Source organism: Anser anser (assembly GCF_964211835.1).
Source record: "Anser anser genome assembly, chromosome: 4".
NCBI classification, from domain to species: domain Eukaryota; kingdom Metazoa; phylum Chordata; class Aves; order Anseriformes; family Anatidae; genus Anser; species Anser anser.
The window spans coordinates 6,151,225-6,163,555 of record NC_139724.1 but is presented as its reverse complement, the minus strand read 5'-3'; the positions used below and the strand labels follow the sequence as shown (position 1 = coordinate 6,163,555).

The 12,331-nt window shown below is 45.2% G+C and overlaps 1 protein-coding gene across 10 annotated transcripts in view; it reads right to left on the bottom strand.

Annotated features, from left to right (window-relative positions):
* The window catches only part of LOC310899304 (uncharacterized protein), a 39,296-nt gene extending 31,371 nt beyond the window's left edge, over positions 1 to 7,925 (bottom strand). For 4 of the 10 annotated variants that reach the window (XR_014584162.1, XR_014584163.1, XR_014584164.1 and 1 more), the window contains exons 1-2: positions 6,968 to 7,909; positions 5,801 to 5,918 (exon numbers count right to left, since the gene is read on the bottom strand). Coding sequence is in view for 4 of the 10 variants with exons in the window: in XM_083835587.1 (XP_083691713.1) it covers positions 5,801 to 5,858 (58 nt within the window). In the remaining 6 variants the exon portion in view is untranslated. Of the gene's footprint in view, positions 1 to 5,800; positions 5,961 to 6,967 lie in introns of all 10 variants that reach the window. The other 6 variants (XR_014584166.1, XM_083835587.1, XM_083835586.1 and 3 more) reach the window with 6 other exon arrangements.
* Between the last annotated feature and the right edge of the window lie 4,406 nt (positions 7,926 to 12,331).

Below are 12,331 nucleotides of genomic sequence, written 5' to 3'. Positions count from 1 at the left end.
CAGCTAAAGCTAGTTTCATAGTCATAGGGAACAAGGCCAGAGGGGCCACTGTGATCTGCTGTTCTTAATAGGGATTAAAGGAGCCTACGGCCTCCAGAACACCTGCCTCCCAAGCTGAAAGCGAACGACGGCGAGATGGAGATCAGTGAGCAGAAAATGGAGGGAGAGGCTCCTCTGCCCTCTTGCCAGGTGCCAGGGCAAGGGGCAGCAGAAGGAGCAGACACGTTTAAAATGACTTCTCTAAACAGGATCACGGAGGCGTTTGGAGCCACGGGCTGTTCAAAGCCTGAGGAGCCCGGCAATAGCGTCAGGCATTCCAGCTCTGAACTTGCTGGGGCAACCCCCACACGCTTCTACTGTGCTAAGACATCAAGGAATGTGGGCTTGCTTTTTTTTTTTTCCCCCCTTTTCCTCCCTTTTCCGGTTTTCACGTTTCTGCATGATTACATTAGATAATGATACATACCTCCCAAAGCTCGTGCATCAATTAACAAGGTAAGGAAGGACACACATCATTAACTACACACCGGCCTGTGAAATACGGGCATGGAATATGGCATAACATTCTAAAAATAGCAGGGAGGCCTGCCTTGTTTAGGTTAAGTTTTATTTTAATTCCCTAATAAAACATCTGATATCAAACAACGAAGTGGAAGACACACCACTGCTTAGCCTCAATGGGTGCTCCAGACAGATCCGCTGTGACTTAACCTGCACAGCAAAGCCGAGAAACGTGAGTTTATGCGAGCATGAGGCACGATAGTGCTTTAACCTCACGCAGCATTTATCAGCCTGAATGATCCCAAACTATTCTACAAACCAGCTACTAACCGAAAGGCTTCTACCTGTGCTGTTATCCTACACATAGGGTTTGTGTTTCGGTGAGATTCAGGCTGCGCTGTATTAGATGCTGGGCCAAACTGCTGATAGAGCTGCATACAGCCGGAGACAAGGAGACAAGCTACTGGCTGTCGCGGTTGTTCACAGACAGGGCTGTGTCGAGAAAAGTCTGCTTTTCTCAAGTCAGGCTGAGGGAACAGAGACAGATGAGAAAAAGACACGCAGCGCATGTCTCTGCGGGTACAGTGCAATTGGTCCACAGCAGAAGTGGCCAGTGAGTGCGATAGCACGGTATTTCTAGATCATTAAAGCATGCATACTGGAAGCGTTCATAGTTCTGGAAGGAGAGAAAGCCTCTGTCTGAAACCGCTTGTAGACTGTGCAGAATAGACTGATGAAGCAGAAAAGCCTCTTGCTTATACCCAATTTTCAAATGGGGAATAGGAATTTGAAGATCACCCTGGAATGTTGTAGAAAAGAAGAAAACAACCCCAGCTGCCCTGAGCATAAATGAAATGCCTTACACACACACACACACAAACCACCTTCTTCCTCCTCTGCTGTAGTTTGTGGTTGTCAGGAAAATACATTGCAGAGAGACAAATAAAAAAAGTACAGTGGAAATATTAGTGCAAACTCTTACTCTTTTGAAACACGTCTCATCGACAGCTTGGTTTCCAGTTAGAATGTACGAAATCATCATTTTCAAAGCCTCATCTGAAAGCATAAATGGCGATCTTACCCTATACTGATGGCAATAAAGGCAGCAATCTTCTGCCTATTCCAAACCATTGGTACTGTTTTCTAATGTCCCTAAGACGTCCGAGGAACAGATGCTCCTAAAAGCCACAGTCTCTTGATCGACTAAATTGAATGCTTTTGAGAATGTCACCCAGAATTCTCGTGTCAGTCCTGAGAAAACACAATCTAAACCAGAAGATGATTTTGATTTTCCTCCTGACTCAGCAGATGAAGAGATAATTAGATAGGGAAAATGAGTATTCTTGAAGGTAAATACACCTCCTGTAATCCTGCTGCCTACTGCACTACAGTATGCCTCCTGCAATGAGGAGCATTCTAACTCAGCATCTGGAAACCTGTCAGATTTCAGAAGTCACTCGTGGTCCCTCCTACATCATAAATGAGTACTTTAGAGCATAGAAGCCAATGCACAGAAGGAGAGGGAAGAGAGGGGAAAGCGGGATAAGTCTTTCTTGCCTCTGTCTGTGGTTATAAGCAACAGCAATAAAAGAATTCAACAGCACCACAAAAAAACTAAAGTGGGTGGATTGCCTATTCTTTTCTCCCCATTAAACCCAAATGATTCCTCTTATGGATTGGTAACATGAAGCGACTTATTTTGTCAAGTGCTCTTCAGCCTAACCATGACTTCCACCTCTGGAAGTGGAAGGATCCCATATGTCAAGTAAGCAAAGACAGGTTATCCTTCTGCAGCGATAGCTCAATGCTGATTGAAAGTCTCATTTGTCAGGGGAAAGAATTGTTGTTTTTCTTTTTAAATTAACCCAGAAGAAGAAAAAAATATTTGTCCAGACCCAAGTGCTTTTTCATTCCTCACGCAGCTGCTAGTTTGAGAGAATTTTAAATGGTTGGCCTTTATGAAATGAATTGGTAATCACAGCCCTGTGCCTCACACGCCGTAGACTAGAACGATTCTGGGGACTGGTAATAGGATAAAGCCTTTCACCCCACCAGCTGTGGTTCACGTTCAGAATAATTCTTAACTTACTAAACGCTGTCACTACACGATGGGCATTTGATGGTTGCTGTACAATGAATCAGGTGTTTTTCCTAGTGGAAAAGTATTCATACTACAGACAATATACTAATTATTGTCAGTAATTAGCAGCACTCTTGGCAGTGACAGTAGAGGGACCTGTAGAAAATTACCCATATGTTCATCCCTTGGAGGCTGTCATTTCAAGGCAGGGGTCAAGCCCTTCAGACAGTCACTGCGGCTATTCTTGTAGCTCCTTCCCACCTTGAGTATGTTTTGCAGATGAACCGAGTTCAGCCTCTAGAGCTGTCAATCTACCACTTTTATTACGACTAAATTACTTTTGTTTCAAATGCTGGAGGCAACTTTGAATGCCAGGTCTAATTAGACTGTAATTGTTGGAAGATCTGAGCAACTGTGGCAGGTTTGGGTGGAGAATTTGGTGGCTTAGAGTATTTGTGCAAACAAATTTCACAAGCACGAAACCTACTTATATAGCTGCATGTAACAGTGGGCATTTGCTTCGACAATTTATGCAACTACCTTCCTAAGACAGAGAAGTAAGACTTTGAATTTCCACATGCAAATGGATAGACATGAAAAAGCCATCTGCCCAAGCAGACAGTTTCATGGGTCAGGCAATTTTCATGAGCCCATGATGTTTTGGTGCAAACAGGAAAAGGTGAGTTTAATTAAGAACAAATATTTTTGTACAAACAGAACGAGGTACATTGACCTACAAAAGAACCAGTGACAAGAGGTATATATGTATATAAATAACCTTGTTTTCAGAACAATAACAAAACACAAAGAAAATAAATCTCAAACATATATAGGAATAAATCCTGCCATTTAGCACTAGAAACCTTATCTTTCCCTAGGGGAAAAATACTCATGAACAGTCCAAGAACTCCATGCCCTGGTGCTGAATAGCATTTTTCCTCTGGCTTCCTTTGGGAAAGTGTAGCCCCCTCAACACTTCAACCCCTCTAATATAACACGGCCCAGAGATCTGCAGGGAAATCCTGAAGATCTGAGAGCGAACATTTAAAGGCCAGGGAGCTTCTGCTAGGAGACCCTGTGTTTCCACGCTATCTCCTGAGGTCTACCTATCATAATGACAGCATTACCTCTTTGTGCAGCTCCAGGGAGAGCTGTGCAAATATTGGATTATCTGGTTCAACGGCCAAACAAAAAACAATCATGGGTAGAAAAAATTTCAGTTGAATCTACTTGAAATAAAAGCTAAGGGGGGTGGAAATTATGGCTAAGGAAAAAAAAAGGGGGATGGGGGAGGGAAATGTTTGCCTTTAATGTATTAAATCTTCTACTCCTTATTTTCGACCTGAAAAGGAAAAAAAAGGCCACACAAAATTAAATCATTTTTTAAACCTTTTCTTCTTTTCTGTGATTTTTTTTTGTCTTGCAATAAGCCTTCACCAAATTTCATGTCACACCAAAACAGATCAGGTCTCCTTGAAAAGTTTGTTTTCTTCATCAAATCTACCACTTCATAACACTTTGCCCACCTAGGTCCACCTCTAGGAAGAACTGGAAGTATAGAAATCCAGCAACCAGACTTTTGCCTAAAAAGAGAGACAAGTTTTCAAGTTAGAAAACTCATTTACTCAGTCACTATGGATCAAAAAATGTGATTGAGGATTTTTTTTTTCTGACTCTTCCACAAAGGTAGAAGAGACCCAAACGCTATCCTCGGAAGGGCAGACTAGTAGCCTCACTTACTCACTGTAGGCACTGACCCCATTGCTTTATTTTGCTCTCCTGTGAGTAAAACCACAGCCACAGTTCCTCACTCAGAAGTTGATTTGTGTTTTGGTCCTGCTGCAGTGTCCATGTGAAATGAAAGGTACAGACGGATTTCCACTGTTGGCAGTAAAGTCCACGTGATGCCACCAGCACACTCCTGCAAGCCTGTTGTAGCACGTTACTTAAATGGTACAACTGGCAATGGGCACACCTGGAAACCATCGCCATTATTGGTTTCATACAACTCTATCAGGACTGTCTGGGTTTGTACTTGGCTCCTTTATTTCCACACAACAAGCAAAACTGGATTCAGGAGCTTCTACAGCACAACTGGCTCCAGCAGAACCTACCTCCAGACCTTTGTCACATGCAGAACAAGGCACTGGCCAGTATCTACGCTCTATACAACTACCTACTATCCACAAAAGAGTTTGCTTCCGTGGACCACAGCAATGATGCAAGCTGTTGTTTATTAACCCATCTTCATAGACCTTCCTTAGACAACCAAGGCTTTAAGGGACAGATTATTAAAGACAAAGTTACTGAATACAAAATCTGTGCAGAACATGCAGGTGTTTGAGGTGTATGAGCCCATACCCCTGAGGAGCAACACTACAGAAGATGTGCTGTTCCCAGAATGACACTCAGCTTGTACAGCATTTGCAAAGAGATGTAAAAAAAAAAATAAAAAATAAACAAACAAAAAATAAAAATAAAAAACATGAACATTAAAAAGAACAAAAACCTGTCACACTGCAGTGACCTACTCCAGGTAATTCTCAGCTCCAAACTGAAAAGGCTATAGGGCATGGGCAAACTAAACACCCCTGAAGCACTAGAAGAGATAGCAAGCCCGTTCAAAGTTTACCAGCAGCTTTTTCTGGGCAATGTTTTTATTGGAGGAGATGGCTAAAAAGTGAATCTGTGAAGAGGAACCTGACAGCCAACATGAAGACGCTGGGAGACACAATGACAAAGCAGAATCAGGACTTCAAACAGCCACAGAATGAAAAAGAAGAAATTCAAAAAGAACTCCAGAAGGTAAAGGCGGAAGCTTGCGGGGGGGAGGAAGCAAAAACTTGATGGATTTTGAAAAGAGAATATCTAAGAAGGCATTAAAATGTGCAGGGGCTGGGAGTGCAAGTGAAGATCCAAAAGTAAACACACACAAAAAATAAATAAAATTCTTGTTGGGGAATGGTGGATGTTCTTTGACAGTGTAACAGCAAAGATAAATAGATACATCCTTGCCTTCCATTCTAGGTGACTGCACGATACCAGAGAAGAAATCAATGCAAAGAAACAGAAAAGGCTATTTAAATAAAGAAAACACTAAGAAATTCCTGTACAGCAAACCTCTCTAATGCATAAGATGAGCAGTATTTTCTAGGTGGCTGTAGGAAGAAGAAAAACAGAAGTATTTGACAATGAAATATTCTTAGAGGTCAGGCTTACCTGAAGTCCAAGCAGTAACAACAGAGGAGCAGCGACTGGGTGAAGAGTTTCTCCTCATGCTTGTTTTGGGCTCATTTGGTCAGAGAAGTATTGTCCCAGTCCAGCACACAGCTGTTCTCTGGTATCAGGGAGCGTGTTAAAGCGAAAGGGCAGGAGAAACCTAGTCTTTGTCATCCCGCTAATGCGCAACCATTCCCTGGGCAGTAGAGCTGCCTAGTCCTGTCAAAAATGACTCCACCATCAGTTGTAAAGGAGCCCTTTACATGTTGCACTCCAGCACTAGACATCATCAGGAGGTGTAATGTATGGCACCCGTGCTTATGGGACCAACCTGGGGTTATAAATCTGCCCTGAGAGAACAAAGCTGCAGAAGAGTACATCCATTAACTTTGATTAATAGCTTATGGCAGACACAAGGAGACATGTAATGGCCGATCTCTGTAAAGCCAATTCATGCCTATCACTTGTCTGGCAGTGTATCTAATACTGTAATTCTGCATGTAGGGATCAGATCGCGGGGACTCTGCCTCTAAGACATCATTAAAACCTGTATATACATTCACACCTCACAAGGGCTTCAGGGGACCTCACTGCCTTCTCAGCCATGTTCAGCTAGAGACTACCACTTGCAAGACAGAGAACATCTGCTTCTCAGATACCCTGCTTACTATGGCTGAAAGTAAGGTGCCCGGCTTATTCACCACTACTTCCTTATTTTTATTTCTGTCAGTTGTACCTGCTCACAGACATGCACAGTGGCTTTGTGCCACATAACTCTTCCTTCAGTGGAGTTAACTCTGGATTTACACCTGTTTAAAATGAGGGTGGGAATAACCTTAGAGTCCAAACCTTTAAGACTGAAATTGGTCAATTCAAATTCCCAATTCTGGCAGACCTATGAAAGCAAGCAGTCCCTTGCAAGCCTAGTTTGTGTCCTGTGCCTAGGAAAATATAAGTCTCTACATGAATAAAGAGACAGACAGGGCTCATCCGCTAATGCCAGCGGCGGACAGAAGGACCCAGAACCAGTAGCCCCTGATAACCTCTGTCCTGCCCTTCCAAACACACACATTATATGTAAATTCTGCAAGGCCTGGGGGTCCTGCACAGCCCAGGAGCAAAATCACCACAAACCTTCCCTCAGAACATGCACAGAGCAAAAACTACCTCATAGACAGGCCACTGGAGGGGTGTGATAGGAGGGATGAGCGGGCACTTGGCAGCTTCTCCTACTGACGAGTGGCCTTGCTGAATGCTCCAATTCCTCCTCTACATCAAGGAGCTCTGATACAACCTGTAAAGGTGTTTATATTATTTCCAGAAGTACTGGTACCTAGACAGACACGAGCTTGAGGCATCACCCAGTTACTTGGTACTTTCCCCCTCAACTACTACCCAGCTGAAAGAAGTCTATCTGGTTAAATACTGCCTTCAAAAAAGCTTCAGGTGTAAAGCTGCCAAGCAGGGTAGGGGCCAGCCTTATGGACTACTCCCACCCCCACCAGCTGGGCCGCCAGCATCTCCCCAAGGAAAACCAGCCATACTTCCAACCCCTGGGGCAGAGACCCGGACACCACTCGGTGCCACCGGGCTCCACAGGGTGCCGTTTGGGGACAGGGGGGCGGCTGTGGCGAGGTGCTTCCCCCTCACCTCAGCAGGGCACAGGCATGGCCGGCGTTTGTCCGCGGGGCTGGCACCTCCGCGATCTTTAGTATTTACGTGAACCGTGCCAGGATTTGCACACACAACACCCGGGATTTAAATTTTATTTAAAAAAGCGGGTGGCGGGCGGGACTTTTAAGCTTAATTATTACACAGCGAGAGCTGCGGGTGTTCTCCCCGCAGCTTTCTGCTTCGTCACGCCCCTGGGGAGCGCGGCCTCCGCCACGGCCGCCCGCCGGGGGACAACATGGCCGCCGGGCCAGCACTGCACAGCACGGCGCGGCTCCAGGGCCTCGCCCCGGGCGGGGGGGCGGCCTCCCGGCGGCAACACCTTCCCCGGCGGCGGCCTCCCAGGCGCTGCGAGCCGGCGGGGGCTGCCGGAGGATGATGGAGGAGCCGCGTGTCGGCTCCAATTAGCATCACGGCTCCCGCCGCCCCCGCGCCAACGCCGCCGCAACGGCGGGGCCGCAGCGCCCCCTGCCGCCGCCCCCCGCCGCCGCCGCCCGCCCCGCCCCGGCGCCCCGCGGCCCGCTGAGGAGAGCCCGGGTGTCGCGGTGTAAATCCCGCGGGGAGGGCTTTATTTCTCTTTTTTTTTGTCCCCTTTTCGGAGATAAGAATCGGGGAAGGGCAGAGCTACGGCGTTGACTAGGCTGTTAAAGGGGTGTTTAGGGCGTAATCACGTTTTAACCGCCAGCTGCACAACATGGCGGGGAGGGAAGGCTCACGGAGTTTTATAATCATCATTTATAATTCTCATTTATCCCAAAGGGCTCACCGCACTGCCCTCAGGGTGCCTCGCTGTCCTGCAGACCCAGCACGACTCCAAAATGGGGCCAGGGAGTGGAGGTTTGCTGTCACCACCAACAGGGCTTCTTGGCGGCCTCCAGCCCCAGCGGGATGTGGAGGAGGCTGTGATGTGGGGCAGAAAGCAGCACGTACACAAGCGGTGAAGGGCTTTGCTGTGAAATAATGGCGTTTTGGTGAAGGCAGAGGGTTGTAGTTTCAGCAGAAGGTGTGTTGGGAGAGACACCCTGTCACACACCCCAGGCCAGCTTGAGGTGAACTTTTGTCTGACAGCTAGTGGATTTGGGGCTCCAAATCTAGCGAGAGCAAAGGGATGGCATGGAGACAAGAGGCATGAGCAGGGGCTGGAGGCCATCCACCTGGCCTGAAAGCAACTCAGCAACCCCACTCTTTGCTCTGGTTTTCACCTGTCCCTCCTTCATCCAGGGACACTCGCCACCGCTCCCCAGGCCACCCTATCTCTTGACCTTCCTTTGGTTTGCAAGCACAAGAAGCATGATTTATTAATGCGAGGAAGGAAAAACAAACGAATCACATATCCTGCTTCACTGAATATCCGTTATACCCTTGGGTCTTCCCTTCACTCCTCTATCTACCCCAAGTCATCTGTACAAAGTAGGCATCCTGCATTGAACACTATCCGTTGGCAAGACATTCATATTAGTGTAGCAGTTCTTGATCACTGCAAGTTTGCTGTGCCACATGCTTGATCATATTTTTAAATTAGAATGAAAGAAAACCACTATCTTCCCACTACGCAAATTCACTATTTAAAGTGCCAGGCTTCACACAGCCTTCATTCTTGAATGTACTCAGTGTCAAAGCATAGGGTGCATAATTATTTTTGTCATATTGGAAAACACTGTAACTCTTTCTTGTACTTTTTAATACATATTAGTATCTGTTTTAGATTTCATGTCCAAGTTTTTTAGGAGAGCTTCCTAAGTGTCACGTAGCTAGCAGCAGGCTGTAGAACAAGTTTTGATTTCAGTATTACCAATTCAGTTTTGTGTTTGTGGATAAAACATGTAATGTCCTTGTGCATCTGTTTACACATAAGCATCCTAAGATACAGCATGTAGTTTAGATGCCTGAGTCACAGCAGGGCTCTGGAGTCTTTGGCTCCGATGTGCCCTACAAGGAAGTCCATGGAAATCCCAGCCCTGGGATTTCCCAGCTCCAATCCTGGCACGTGGTGGCTTGCACCATCAGTACAAAGTAGCAGTGTTTAGTCATTAATAAAAACATACAGTTTACTGTAGGTGAGCCTGCTCCCAGTACAAAACATCCAGCAGGAGCCTTATTTCACCCAGTCCATCCTCTGCTAAAGGGCACGTGTGTTGCCAGATAAACTTTGCCATTTTAAAGGCACACTAAATCCTTGGAAAGGGGGATTCATTCTGCAGAGAGGAAAATTTGGCAATACAGCTGTGCAAGTCATAGAGCAAGGCGTATAATGACTCATTATTTATCAACAAAGAAGAGCCATGAGCAGGATGTAATGGTCTGGGGATGGGCTGATGTCACAGCAAGGAGTGGGAAAACTGCAAAGACAATTAGAGTATTATGACTATCTTTAACCACATGATACAATCAAACCCTTTATTACTATTATTAGTCACCGCAGTTCTGTAACTCTACAAACCCACTCCATCCGTGTGCGAGGTTGTGAAAAATTTATGTACCAGATCATTAATTTTTCTTACAAATTCCTTCTCATTTAGTTTTTCTAAGAGATGTCTAAACTGGGCAAAGTGGTTTTGAAAGCAAAGCTCTGAAGTTATCCCTTGGGGAACAAAAACACAGTATTGCCAACACAATCTATTCAAAAGAATGAATCAGCCGCTTGGAGAAAGGAGGAGTAGTTCGAAACAGGACTAAATGGAAAAAAAAATCATATTTTTTATAGTTGCATCTGTTGCTTTTGCATACTTAGGGCTTACATTTTCAACCTTTTCTTTGCAATCACAGCAGCTGGAAACTTGTTCTTTTAATGGAAAGCAAGAATTGCAGGAATCCCAGAGCTAGGGCTTCCAGAAATGCTCTTGCCCCTCTTCAGCTTGGGATTTGGCAGTGGTGAAGGTGCAGACAGCTCCAGGACTTACAGAGATAGTCCATACAAGTGTTTAAGTACTAATCTTTGCAGTTTTCTTCCATACTCATTTCTAAAGGCTATTTCCAGACAGTTATGTGGCTGATACACATGAAAAAGACAAAAACCAGTGACTCTTGTGAAGAAGCAACCACAGAAAGACCATCAGCCCATTGTGCTGTAATCACGATTGAAACAAAGCACAAAATCTTAGCCTCTTTACCCAGCGAGCTGGAAATCAGCAACACCTTAAGCTTTAAAGCATCAGCACAGCTTGTCAATATAGCACGCTTCTCCTTGGTATATCGCCCCAAATGGTATCCCCAATATGAAATAAATCACAAGTCTGACCTTGTGGGAGCTTTCTGAATTCAGTGGTCAATGGCGCTCAGCAGGGAGAGAGTCCGATGCCTGTTTTTTTTTTCCTTGTTGTTCATTCCTCCTGAGATTGGCATGTTTTCCAATCCTCTTCTTTTGGTTATCAGTGCCTGACATAAAATCTGCAAATATTAAGCCATTTATATTAACTTCTGGGGCCACGTATTACCTCTGCTCTAAGCTTCTATGTAGGCAATCCATTAGTGTGTCTTTTCATCACACCTTCTTCAACCTCTATTTAATAAGCCACCATCACCGAAATGTTTACCACACCTTTTCCCAAAATCACCCATACCGTCACACTGCACGCACACATGCATAGTCCGCCCTGTGCAGAAATTGCTGTTTTTCTACAAGGCTTTGACTCTGCTTGATTTCAGCCTGGGGAATGTACCATGAGATACCCGGGGAGCCAAGGAGAGCTGCAGAGCACCAAAGCAGGGCTCTCCCACTGCCCAGGACTGCATTCGATATTGGGACTGTGGCTGTTGTCAGCAAATTTTGCCTTAAACATATCCTCAGCTCTTCTGGTGCAACTCCTGCCATCAGCAATGTGTAGCAGCCACCAGCCACAGCAATGGCTTTTCTCAACCCTGCAAATTCAACATGTGGCAGCATGCCCTGCGCCAACATGTCCCACCACTGCTGCAAGGATGGGATGAATTTAATGGTCTCTTGGTGCTACTCGGGTAATTACAAGAGTATGTCTCTTTGTAAGCTTCCTTCATTGTCCCTAGCATTCTCCACGGCAAAGAACCAAGGAAAACGTCAGTTCTTTAAAAGCCCTCTGGCTTAAGCTGGCTGCTGGTGATGTAACGTGGGCAGCCCTGAAGTGTATACCTATAACCAAAATAGGGTTCTCTCTTCTGTCCAGAACAATTTCTTTAGCAGTATTAATAAAGAGAATGTAGGAAAGAAAATATACACTGAATTGCTTCCCACCTCTGTGAGTACGGGAACGCATTTTTGAGGTACTACTACAGAAAGTAGTAAAGTAGTTTTGGTAAAATGCTTACCTAACAGAACTCAATGCACGCTGCCTGCCTGCTGCCAGCAGAGAAATGCACATTCTCAGCCTCAGTGTTTCTAGTAGTAGCTTTGGCTCTGTGATGAGGAAATTTTCATCCCAACAGGTCATTTTAACATTTATCCATAAATGATGGACAAACATGGTGGTAGGAGGGAGGCAGAGCAGTGTCATTTAAGAGGAATGCTGGCCAGCTTTTAATGTATTCTATAAGATGATGATACATTTTTTTTTTTTTTTTTTTCCACTCATCTCCTTATCGATGTTTGAAATTACAGGAAGGGCACTGAAGTTAATGCTAAAAATGAAAACATACAGAAGGGCTCAAACTGTTTGTCAAAATACCTAATTTCACTCTTCGTTTTTTTTTTCTTTTAAAGCAGGCAGACATCCAGCCGATCAAATCTAATATGTTTGGAGCCAACTTTTAAACCCTAGCAGCTTAACACAACCGGAGGCGATCTGGTGCCATCCCCTCCTGGCTTCCATGGGTGGAATCGTGCCCTGCATCTGCGCTTCACCCGGCGCTGAGAAATGGCACTGCCGGCCACCTCTAGCCTTCCTGTTG